Genomic DNA, 13,145 nt, shown 5'->3' on the forward strand with positions numbered 1-13,145 from the left:
GTTGCAAGCGGTTACTTTGTGAGTGAAAGCAAAATCTAATCATCTTCTCTCGTGCCTTCACACACAATATCAACTCTTGCTGAAAAGGTAGTGCTTGTATTCTCTTGGGGGTCTAGGATGATAATGCAAACATTGTGATGTTGTCTAGAGAGAGCCTTTAATGAAAATGCCTCAGGTGGTGCAGCTTTTATTAAAGCACTGCCTTCCAGTAGTATAAAACAATCCGTGGGCTTTGTTGGAAATTCATGTAAGATAAATTCCCCAAGACTTAACCCATCTTGTCAAGTTTGCAGAATTTGCTAACAGGAGGGAGATGTGGGGGAAGGGGAGGGGAGGGAAGGGAAAAGGAGAGAAGGGCAGAGCTCCCCACCTCCTGCTTCTCTGCAACAACAATCTGATTAGGACTTTCATTACCAGCCTGAATTTTTTCAAAGAGGGGCATCATTTGCCATTATCATATGAAAGGCTAATATTATAGATCCTTATCCAGGGTTACAAGAAGGGAGTTTTGAACCACTTCTCCCTGTGATTCCTGCCACTTGACAAAAAAATTTAATACAAAGCTCAAAGCACGATGAGCAGAAGTAATTTAGCAATGAGTGGTTGTCCGTGCTATTATCTGTACTTTATTGGGAGTATTTTCTCTCAGTAGCATCTATCTGATATTAGGCTGCGTTAAATGCTGGCATGACACAGTGCACCTGGGCCTCTTGGCTTGTGCCCAGGCCCCTTCTGTCAGCGAAACTGAGCTGTTGGAATATTATCTGATTTCAAGAGGTTATTACAGTGCTTTTGTGCATGTTTGCTTCTGTGAAAGGACAACACAAGGTGTAAATCCCAAAACTGTACCAGAAACGTTATGTTTATGAGACTCTTGTAATGGTGTTTCACTGGATCTTTATTGACATTTCATCAGCTTTTATTCTCTTGAAGAGAATGCTCTTAACTGAATAATTGACAGAGCATCAAGCCTCAATGCAAACACAATAGCTAGGACATCAGAAATAAATAAGAGATGGGCCTGTATTTGATGACAGGTTTTTTGTGAAGGTAGTTATACAGAGTTAAATCATAGAGCCATTGTCATTAAACATTACAATATAGATTTGACAATCATGATCAATATTTGTTTTGTGTTGTGTAGCACCTGCTTACTTCAGCATATTTTCTAATTAGGTAAGAATTTCCACTAACCTTTTTATAGTGCAATACAGTGTGGTTATTCAGGGAATAGCAAATTATGGCTTTAATTCCTGCAGATCTAATAAAATCCAGTTCAAAGGTTGAAGGACTTGTTCGGTTTTGATATTTTTTTAATTATTATTATTTTTTCCCCTCAGTCTATTTGCATAAGTGTATTTGGAACCTTACTGTAGATTCTAACCATTCACTTTATTAGCCTCATCTAGTATATTGTGACCCTTTAGAATTAGCTATAAAGTAACAAAGAGTAATTGTTTTTCTTAGGTGGAGAAAAGTGGTATGGATGCATGAATGAAACATTTAAGCACAATTGACCTTTCTGAGATATACTCAGGTTTTTATACTGGTTTGATGACTATTATTTATCTCTTTTTATAAAGGAATGTCTGATACAGAGTTGCTTTTTTTCCTCATAATGAGTAAACATATATGTGTTTGTAGTAGTGGGGGGAATAAAAAGCAGAAGCATTCAATAAATACTAAAAAGAGAAAAATACATTCCTTCATTACTTTCTCAGCCTCTAAAATGGAATTTTAAATATTTGCATATAAAGAATTTTTTACTGTTCCCAAATTACCTGAATTAGTACTTGCTAGTCTATGAAATACAAATGTAAGGAAGAATTTAAATGATTAGTTGACAGGAAGGATATATAAATAAATTAAAGATTTTCATTAATAGTTGAAAATGCCAGGAGTGTTATCAGCAGCAATATATATAAATCTTTCAAAATTCTTTTTAATTTTCATCATATAGACAAATCTGTGAAAAAGGTTGGTCTTTCTGGTGTGTTTGTTACTAATGTAGCAATAAAAGGCTTACTACTACCTATTTTTAAATAAGAGTGCTCTCTGATCTACTCTGCATTGTCCAAGTAGTAACAATTTCATATTTTCTGTGAGCATTAGTTCAAGTCAGTTGCTACTTTATGTGAGATGGGATTTCAGCTTACTTGTTATGTTCCTTGACAGTCATCCAGGCAGTGAAATGTTCTTCATATTTGTTGCTAAAAATCTTTGCACAGTAGGTGGTAAGGATTAAAATGTATGAATTTTTAATTGCTCTTCATCTAGCCTTTTAGGAGAGTTTACTAAGAATGCATTACAAGAACCAACTAGCAGAGGTACCCACCTTCTCAACCTTGACTGACCTACTTACATATCTAATTTAGAAAACCAAAGTTTAAAAGAATATGTTTGTCTTTTCTAAAAATATATATGGGAAACTCTCCTCTGAACTGTCTTGAATTGATTTATCAGTTGTTATAAACCCTAGAATTGAAAGCATTTAGATTAAAAGGATAAAAGTACTTCACCATTGTTCTGATTTAGAAATTATGCCTTTCGCAGTTCACATAGATTTTAAATCCTGATTCTTTGAATTTCTGAGTGAGGAAAAAATACTAAACAGTTTTGCAACTAACTGGCTGAGACTGTAACTGAGTTATTTAGCTGTGTTACCAATGACATGATGTCAGGGCAGCTGAATTTCTCACAAAAGGCAGTTGACCATCTGCCAAGTATTCCTTGAATTTTCACTTGGAAATGTTAAGCCTTTATGCATGCCAACACCATTTGTACTTTTGTCTCCCTCTGCCTGTGCAGTACAAAACAATCTACTCCGTATGAAGCAAATTTTATCAAGGTACAAAATAAGTAGGAATGCATTTCTTACTCTGCTAAGAATCAGCTGTTATTGAATTATAATAATTTACAGAGGCTTGTCCTCTTCTCAGTCCTTACTTCTGAGTCCATTATATTTTTTTAATCCAGAATTTTTTACTTGAGGGAGGATTTGTGGAGTGAAAATTGTTTTGATAATTATGCAAATGTACATTTAAAAAAAAAGGCAACAGGCCACAGCTTTTATACATCACATTGGGCTTTGCTGTATTAATTTGTTCATTCAATTACTGTGTACAGTGTGAGCCATGTTTCTTGAGAGACAAATCATGAAAACAACTTCACTATGTGAATAATAGCTCAGATTCTGATGTGTCTGGAAATCTTAAATGCTGTGTAAGTTTTTTTCAAGTCAGGAACAATCTTGAGTCTTGCTTACCACCATGAACATGAAATAGACTGAAAATTCACTTTGTATCTTACAGGATGTTAGAATGGCCTAGGTTGGAAGGAACCTCAAAAGTTATGTCGCTCTAACCTCCCTGCCATGGCCAGGGACACCTTAGACCAGGTTGCTCAGAGCCCCATCCAGCCTTGCCTCGAACACTTCCAGGGGTCTTCTTCAGTATTGCATCAAATCTATAACTGCTATTTTCTTCAGAGTATGGCTGAAAAAATCTGCAGCTTGATAGAGTTTAAAAGAGAGGGTTGCCTAATGAAGCCTAATTCCTTCATTGGTCACTACTTACAAGTAATCTTGTGCTTATTTGTGGTTTCTTCTCTTTAGTGTTAAATTAATTCAGTAGATTATTTTTCCTCAATACTGTTTGGCTTATGCTGTGGTTCCTGTGTGTTCTCATTTAGAAAATTATCATTTCTCCTTTCAAAAGACACCTGTGGAAGGTTCCTCCTGTAGGCTGAGCTATGAAATAGCATCCATTAATTGTTTGAGTTACATGGGAAGCAGGATAACAGTAATACGTAGACATGAATGAAACATGTGAGCACAGCTGACCTTTAACAAATACTTCTGAGTTCTTTCTATTGGTTTGATGTTGCTTTGTGATTTATTTTTTATTCCTTACAATGGAAGCTTCCATTTTGCTTTTAATAAGAAGTGTGCCAGTTTGTACTCGAGAAGGCAGATTGAATCTGGATTTTCTCTGTGATCTGAGCTGTTAAAATAAATACCACAGGGGTGTAATAGTGTTGACTTCTGAAAGGGATTTTTTTTCCCCTCTGTTAAGGATTCTTCTCAGTCAGAAGTACTGTGTTATAATGAAGATTTTTATAGTTTCCCTGCAGGTTGCAAAAATGTTCTTGAAAGCGAATATCACTTTTCTTTAGTTATTAGTGTGCCATGGAGCTGCTGCCAGTTTATGAAACATTTTCTATCAGTGCATCTTCCCTTTCCATAGTAAAGATTCAACACCACTTTGTTCATTGTCCTGTGTAGCTGTATAGGATTCTTGAACAAAGTAGTTTGCTCCAAGCATTATTTAACAGGCTGCAGGAATGTTCCTTGCCTTCAGGATTTGTTCAGCCATGGCACATCTGCTGGACACTGGCTCCAAGGGAGACTGAAGAGGCTGATGTTGGATATCTACACTCCCTTTACATCAGCAGGTTCAAGAGAAGGGCTATTCAGTGCTTTATTGAAGAGACAGTGAGTGGAGCATATGAGACACAAGATATTGCGTTGTCCTGGTTTCAGCAGGAATAGAGTTAATTTCTTCCTGGCAGCTGTTACAGGGCTTTGTTTTGGATAAGAGTGGTGTTGATGATGTTTTTTTACTAAGTCATGCTTATCCTAAGTCAAAGACTTTTTTTTTTTTCCTTGTCTTAATGCTCAGAGGTGCACAGAAGAACTTGGGAGGGAGCATAGTTGGGACAGCTGACCCAAGCTGACCCAAGGCATGTTCCACACCATGGAACATTGTGTCCAATATATAAACTGGGGATTCACCCAGGAGTGTTCGGGAAGAGGGTCTGGCATTGACTGGTCAGTGGGTGGTGACCAAATTGGGTGAACAGTGGGTGGTGAGCAATTGCATTGTGCATCTTTTTTTTCCCCTCATTGTTATCAGTATTGTTACTGTTACCATTATTGTATTATTTTACTTCTCAATTATTAAACTGTTCTTAGCTCAACATACAACTTACTTTGATTGTCCTCCCCATTCCACTGGGGTGAGAGAACAGATGTGGAAGGTTAAGTGAGTGGCTGAGAGGAATTTCCTCTCCAGCTGGGCTTAAAGCCATGAAAGTCCTTTTTGGTGCTCAACATGTACCCCAAAGGGTTGAGATAAGGACAAATCCAACCAAAGTGTGTTAAAAGAAAAGCACTGGTTGCAGAAGTCTACACTTCTGAGTTTGAGATAAGCTTTAGTCTGGATTGGCATGGTTTTATGCACTGGGCTTTCAAGGAACTTACTACACACAACTCTGAAGACTTAGACAGACTTCACATGAATTTTCACATGATTGCTGATTTGTAAGAGGTTATGTACTTCTTCAGAACAACACTTTCTGCAGCAGGTATTGACTCAAGATTACATGGGTGTGGATCTTTGTGATCCAGAAATTCAAATTTGCATCTACCGGGCTGGGCAGCCCAGTGAAAGTAGTTTGGTTTGGTTTTTGGTGGCAGGACCTCACCTGCCACCAAAGAGCATTTTTAGACATTTTTAGAAGAGGTAGTCTAAGTGCTGCTCGGATGGCTGGGCTTACAGACTTTCACTGCTGAGGCTGCATACTGAACAGAGGTTACCTCTCTAAACCATGTTTAATAGTTACAGATAACAAAGGAATGCAGCCTAACTGATTCTGTGCTTTCTTTCCATGTTGTAAGGCTTGGTGCTCTGATCACTTCCCTGTGAGCCTGTTCCAGTGCCCAGCCACTCTCGGGGTGAAGAACATTTTCCTCATATCCAATCTAAACCTCCCCTTCATTTTGATTCAGCCACTTAGTTTATCCAAGCTTACATTGTGTCTTTTTAGGCTTTGAAAATGACAGTCCTTTTTCTTAAAGATACTTGCAAATAGTGAGTGTTAGGTAGATACTCAAAATTAAGTCTTAATAGTCAATTGTTTACCTTTAGCTGCTCTCCAAAACTGCTAATATTCAACAAACAAACTACCTTGATGGGATTTTTTTGTTTGTTTGCTTTCTTTGTTTGTTGTGGGTTTTTTCCACCAAGACAGTAGAGTTATTGCAGCAGGATGTAATTTCCCTGAAGTATGTCCAACCTTATGAACCATACTTTTTGACATCTTTCTTCCTCATCATTCCAGTCCAGCCAATTGATAAAATTTCCAGTCTTGTTTAAGACAGATGAAGGATAATTCCAAGATATGTCATCAGGTGAATGTGGTGGGTGGTTCCCAGTAAGCTTACACAGAGCACTGAAATTCTGCATTGGTTCCATCTTTTCCACAGGGCTGGATTGAGTCACTCATGCTTTGTGTCACTGGAAAATCTCTCAAAAATGTCTGGCATCTGCCATATCTGAACTTATATGAATATATTAGATACCTCCTTTTTCTTATTTAAGATTACCACCTTTATTTTTGGCCCAATTTAGGTAAATTTAAGTTGAAATATTCTATTGAACAGACTTAGAATTAGCTGTATATATAGTGGTGGTGTTTGAAAAACACAGCTGCTCCCTGATTTTTGTGGAAGTAGAAAGCACACTATTACAAAATGCTGACATTTCAATTTTTAATAGTGATGGGATTTTTCCTAGCAATTTCACTTAGAATATTAACCTCATCTCACTTTTTTAACCTGTTGTTCTCTTATATCTGTGTGAATTGTGCCTATAGCTTTATTGTGAACTGCTTTTGTATTGCCGCTCCCTTCCTTGACTCCTATATTTTTTTCTTCACATAAATGTTCCACAGGGCACTGTTGTATCCTGATTAACATTATACATATTCTAGTTTTATGTCCTAATGCAAGAATAGAAAAATATAATGAAGTAAATAATGTGTGTTCTTTATAAATTGTATTTTTAATAGTTCAGATTTTTAGAACCCCTTAAGCTGTGCTAATTTAAAGAGACAAATCCAGAAGCCTTTGTGTGTCTTTTTTTTTTGTTGTTTTGTTTTTTTCTGAGAGCTTTCATTGACTGTACTTTTTTTTTTAATATGTCATGACATAACCACAGACATCAAGGATATATGTGTTATTTTAGCCGACTGTTTTAAAGGAAGACTGTAATAATGCATATAGTTTATCCTTACGTATGTCAGCAATGCATCTGATACATTCTTACAACCCAGCTCGTTTGCCTAAATGCTCACTACACTGAAGACCTTGAGCAATTGCAGCACAAGCTGCTGTATTCTTGAATGGACTTTGCAAACAATTACATAGTCAGGAAGATGTTATTATCCTTAACTCTTTGTTGGTATCCATAACTGATATCCACGTGCCTAAAGTTTATTGCAGCTTTTGGTAATGATTTTTAAGAAAATATCGTGATGTGAAAAGGCAGAGAGAGGTCGTCCTTTGTGTTTTTGAAGTTCAAGCTTTTGGAAAAATACCCATCAGCAGTTTCAACAGTAACTTGATATTTTTTGGGGTGGAGAGAGGAGGGCAGAGGGAGGGCGGAAAGCAAACAAGAGCATCTGTTTCTTCCGTTCAAAGTCAAATATTATTTCTTAATTTCAGTAGTGTGCGATGTCATCGTAAATACTCTTCTCTTTCATCTCCACAGACCTGCCCCCTCCTCCCGTGCCCCCTCCAGCCATCAAGTCCCCAACAGCGCAGTCCAAGGCGCAGCTGGAGGTGCGGTCGGTGCTGCTGCCCAAGCTCGCCTCCATGGACGTGCGGACGGACAGATCGGCGGACAGGAAGGGAGTGAGCTACAAGGGCAGGGACGGGGCAGAGGGCAGGCAGCATCCCGACCTGCGGACGGGCTCGGGGGAGCGCAGAGAGCCCCTGGAGCAGCCGGGCGATGGCAAACCGCGAGCCAGCAAAGCACCAAAACGAGACGGCGCACCAGCAAAAAGTCATCTCCTTCAAGGTCATTCTGCCTGCCCGGGGTTGGCCGGAGTGCTGGGTGTTGGTTGCTGGGAACTCTGCAGGCTGGTGATGTGGAATTAGAGCTGCTGAGTTGCCACTGTTTATCATAACTGGAGTGTTAATATGGGTCACGCTGAAGGAACTTGTTAGTGCAAGACAAGCTTACTACAAGCTTACAAAGCATTCTTTTTCTTATTTGCTGCCCTTAGACCCATCATCTATTCCCATTTCCAAGCTAATGCTGAGGAAACCAAAAAGAAATATTCCTCAAGAGTTGTAAGGATCAGTATCCCTGCTCCTACCATACACTTGTAGTCTACTTATATTTAATGTATTTAATTATAATCTGGTCTATAAGGACACTGAGTGAAGCCAGACAGTAGATCTGTGAGTTAGAAACTTAACTTTCCAACCAAAGGATCAACACTTGGCCCATTTTCCCAATTTTTAGAGGACAAAAGGGCCAGAATGATACCTGGTCCTTTTTCAAGATTAAGAAAGCCCTAGTAGTTGTGGATTAATTATAAATATTAACCCACACAGCATTATATGAGCCAGACCTGATCAAAGAAATCTCTTATATATGGAAAGTGATAAGTTTACTAATTAATGGAGCATGCCAAGAGTTCACCAAGAGCACAGATTGATACAAATGCCTGGTCCTTTCTATCTACAGGTATTTAGGGATAACATCAGGGGTGTTTGAGTACTAAGTTGGTTAAGTGGGCACGTGAATAAAAGTTTGATTACAGTGGATTGCTGTAGAGAAAAGTTATTAGAATGCTACTGTAGAGGATGGTGGTGAAATATTAAAGCATGCCACTGATTGCGTCTCAAATTCAACCTGAGAAATGCAGGGTCCAGTATTTACATGAAATTAATTCCCTGTATCATACTTGTATTCTCATTTCCTCCTACTCTGACATATCAAATATATACTACAGGGGGTGGGTTTTTTTCATTTTCCTGTAGAACATAGACCAGGGATCCTAAATGGAAATTAAATGGGCACTAATCATGAATTAGTTTTTCTGTAGAGAACGTTACCATGTAAAGACCCTAAATTTCCTTGAGAAAGCTTTTATAATGCTGCTATGGAAGCAGCATATTTCATATTCTTCTCAGGCATCACTTTAAACCTCCTGAGAATGATAAAAAGTAAATCAACTGCATGCAGAAATTTTAGGTTCACAGTATCTCTGGGCTAGTAAACATAACAATGTATGCATTTAATTATACAGAGGACATCCTGCCATATTCTAGACCAACGTTTCCAACATCAAATAATCCTAGAGATCCCAGCTCCTCCAGTTCCATGTCATCACGAGGGTCAGGAGGCAGACAGAGGGCAGATCAAGCAAATCTAGCCCGAAGGAATGTTGCAGAAATGCAAGTACTGGGAGCCTATGAACAAGGAGAGGAAGAAGAAGAAGAGATGGAGGTAACTGCAGTTGTAATACTGAAGATTACTACAATAAAGCTGTTTTTTATTTTTAGACATATGTCAGAAAAAAAAACAACACTTTTAAACCAGAAATATTTCTGTTCAGGAAAATTAGTGCATTTATCTGTCCATTAATGTTATGCCAAATCCAAGTAAACAAACTAGGAATGTGTCAAAACATAATAAACAAGTCATATACAGTATAATGTAATTGTCACCACAGTAAAACTTATGGAACGGGACTTGCAGAAATACACTAGTTTGAAAAACACTTTACTGTACCCACATTCTTTCAAAACTGAAAGTAAAGAACTAGAGCATCTAAGAACACCATGGCATTGCCTTTCACATCTTTTGGCAGTTTCTTAATATCTAATAAAATACAGAATGATATACAAACGTTTTTTCTTTACTTTTTCTGCCTAATGATATTGATTCAATTTAAATACTTATTGTAGAAAGGGCGGCCAACACACAGTTGCACTGCTGTGCATAATTTAAAGTAGTAATTATAATTTAAAGATAGAAAATCTCTAAGAAGTATGTAAAACAAATTTTAGATTATAAAGGTTAACATGTAGTAATTCATATCCTCTTTTTTAATACAGGAAACAGAAAGCTGAAGACAACGACATGTACTGTAACAGGCTTTTGAAATCTAATCAAAAAAAAAAAATCACTTAAGATGCCTCAAGTCTGATGATGTTTGACGCCAGAAATAATGTTCAGTGCAATCAGAGTGTACAATTTTTCCTTTTTCCTCATGCCATCAGAATGCTAGTTTTTATTTTACTCTTTCTTTGTAAACCCTCCTCACTAGGAACGGCCCTTGCCTATTCCGTAACACTGAGTGCATCACCTTCACTGCCCGAGGAGGCAGGGAAGCTGCTCTTCAAGGTGCTTGGGCCAGCTGCTGCTCCAGGATTAGACCAGAAGGGAATTCCAGGGCCTGGGATTCCCAGGTTTCTCCCCCGTGAGGTGGTGCTTAGTGCACTGCCAGTTCTCCAGTGAGCCAGTCGGTACCACCGCAAGAGACGTGGCAGTGATCAAAGAGCTCCCCAAGGTGAACATGGTGCAGAACATCCCTTGGTTCCTGGGGTTTCACTGTGGTCTGCTGTCACTGCAAATGGTGTCTTGCAGTTTTAACACAGACTGTGTGTCTTGTGTTCTGCCAGTCTCTTGCTAACCTTTTGCAGATGATACAGTTTGACAAATGAAAGTAAAATTAATTTGGGACAAGATGGCTCTTATTGTAAATATGTACTCATTTTAAACCCCTGTGGTACTTTGATTTGTCTTTCCATTTTCATCATTAAATACATTCTTATTAAAAATGTCCTTTGAGATAGGCAGGAGGTAAGCCAATGTGATTGCTATTTGCCTAATCATAGCATGAGCAAGTTTATCTAAAACTTTTTTTCAATTTTCAGCTTCAACATTGCTTATGAAAAAATACCAATGGACATTTTTAATAACAATTAGGTAATATCATCAACTGCTACTGGCCCAAATCTCAGACCTCTACTTGTGTCAATTCACCTTAAAGAAGAAGTGCCACTTAAAGAAGTTTTCTTTGATCTTGGCAATGATTTTTTTTGTAATGCACTGCTTATCTTTTTTTTTTTTTTTTGGTTTTAAAAGCACAATCACTAAACTTTGTTTGTAAACCATTGTAACTATTAACCATTTTTTTGTCTTATTGAAAATGTTAAGCATTTGTTTGGGATATTTTTCATCTTTTTGTTAATGCTCTATGTTTGTATTTGGAATATTTGAATGATGACAGATGGTAAAGTAACAAATGTTAATGTGGGCCATAATCAAAACACTTCTCACTTTTCCTGGACTTAAAGAAAATTACCAATTTTTCTGTGGCCTCTTTCAATATTGGATTATCATCAAAGCTGGAATAGAGGCATTAGTTGCATTGAATTTGCCAAATGATGTCCTCTGTCTGTAGATTTTCTGATCTTTTTTGTAATTATAAAATTTCTTTGTCATTGGTGCTAATGGAAAGATGTGTGTTTGTTTATTGACAGCTATCAGGACTAGCCCCAATGGAAAAAAAAAAAGTAAAAAAAAAGTGTTTTGGTGTTTACCGAGGACTGAAATTTTTCATTTAGCTAATTTTTAAAGAAAGGTTCCATAGAAAGGGTGTGCAGTACTAAAGGAAAATCCATGTGATTAATGTTTTCATTATGTTCATGTAAGAAACCTCATATTTTAGCCATAATTTTGCATACTGAGGATCCAATAATCAGAAAAGTAATTTTTGTCACATTATTTATTAAAAATGTTCTCAAATACATTATCTTTCCTGCGTAGTTTCTTGTGTTCCCTGAAGCATAATTTTAGGGGCAACTCTAATCTTATTTCTATTGGCAAGAGCCAGGATCTGTTCCACTGAAATCATTCAGCTACAGTAGCATAAACAAATTGGGAGAGCTGAATGCAGCCTAGGATTTTATATAATTACAGTTGATTGCCTTAAAGATCTGATTTCTGGGCGCTTCATGGACTGTGATAATGAAAAATTCTCTCAGCCTGCCAATTTCCAGAGAGAGCTGATGAAGAAAATCTGTACCAACAAAAGTATTCACCTCAGGGGTGAGACACGTTGGCTACAAAGGAAGGAAGATCCAAGTACGTGAAGAGAATGAGTGTTAGGAGTCGAGGTTTGTTGGGACCTGCACAAATTCAAGTTTCCTTACCTGCCTGCTGTCTGTGCTGTGGCCATTCTGTGGTTGGCAGAGCCCCACTGTAGGTCATGGTGGAATAGGTGATGGCCCCTTTTCCACTCTTGTATTACCTGTTATGAAAATACAAGAGTGGTAATCATACTGATCCCCCTTTCCTTATCCTCTGCCCTTCATCCCAGGTAAACATTGCTGAATTTGGCTGACACACTTTGCTCTCTTGTCACAGAACACTGCTAGAGCCTTAACAGGCACAACTCTCAGGTACAGCTTTTTTTCATAACTGCAGCTTTGAAGCTAATATGAAGATTAAGGTTAAGTTAAATGTGTAGCCTTTCTGTATTGATTTTTTTTTTGGATGTCTTCAGTCCTCGTGCCTCACGTCAGCATGTGTTAGAGTCAGCATTATCCAGGCAGGAGCCCACAGGCAGCCTGGGATGTGCCCAGGAGACATCCATCTGGCTACACCTTTCCTTTGCAGGAGGTAGGAGAGGTTTCACAGGCACAGCTGAAAGGCTTTCCTGGCACCAGAAACAGCCTTTTGGTTTGGGGTGAAGCCATTCCCAACAGCAGGTTGTGGGGAACAAGGTGGAGCTCAAAGAAGTGTCCCTTAGCATGTCAGCCCCTTGGCACAAAAGCTTAACTTTCTGCCAGACGTGTTGTGTAGTATCTCAAAACTGGGATCTAGCTGCAGCTGTGGTGTGCAGACCTCTGTAAGGTGTATCTGCCCAGAAATACTGGTGCTGCATGCCCAAAATAACAAGTACTCCCTTCATTCTCTGCTGGGACAGTGACAAACTGGAAACCACGCACTGGATCCCAACAATATCCATGTCCATCTGTATGGCTTCACTGGAAGTCAGGCTCCAGCTGAAGTTCTGACCTCAGCCAGCAGCAAGTGGGAAATGTTGGCCTATGAGGCTTTTTAAGAAGTTGTTATAAATTTGTTGATGGTGTTCCCAAAGAGGACTTTTGGATTGTTTTTTGGTTGCATTCACTTGTGTCTGGCAGTGTCTTGAGCAGTTGTCACAGAGTTGTCAAGGGTTCTTGCACCCACACTTGGTTCTTGGTGCACTCTGGTCTTACCAAAACCAATGTCACTAAGAGAAAATATGTACAAGGTTGGTCTTGGAATTATGACTCTTGT

General features: G+C 38.4%; 1 protein-coding gene across 6 annotated transcripts in view; it reads left to right on the forward strand.

Annotated features, from left to right (window-relative positions):
• ROBO1 (roundabout guidance receptor 1) overlaps window positions 1-11,375 on the forward strand; it is a 693,788-nt gene extending 682,413 nt beyond the window's left edge. For all 6 annotated transcript variants that reach the window (XM_038135498.1, XM_038135488.1, XM_038135479.1 and 3 more), the window contains 3 exons: window positions 7,551-7,859; window positions 9,100-9,299; window positions 9,911-11,375. In XM_038135498.1, the coding sequence (XP_037991426.1) occupies window positions 7,551-7,859; window positions 9,100-9,299; window positions 9,911-9,925 (524 nt within the window). In that variant the 3' untranslated portion in view covers window positions 9,926-11,375. The remainder of the gene's footprint in view (window positions 1-7,550; window positions 7,860-9,099; window positions 9,300-9,910) is intronic.
• Window positions 11,376-13,145: the final 1,770 nt, after the last annotated feature.

Source organism: Motacilla alba, chromosome 1 (assembly GCF_015832195.1).
Source record: "Motacilla alba alba isolate MOTALB_02 chromosome 1, Motacilla_alba_V1.0_pri, whole genome shotgun sequence".
Classification (NCBI taxonomy): Eukaryota; Metazoa; Chordata; class Aves; order Passeriformes; family Motacillidae; genus Motacilla; species Motacilla alba.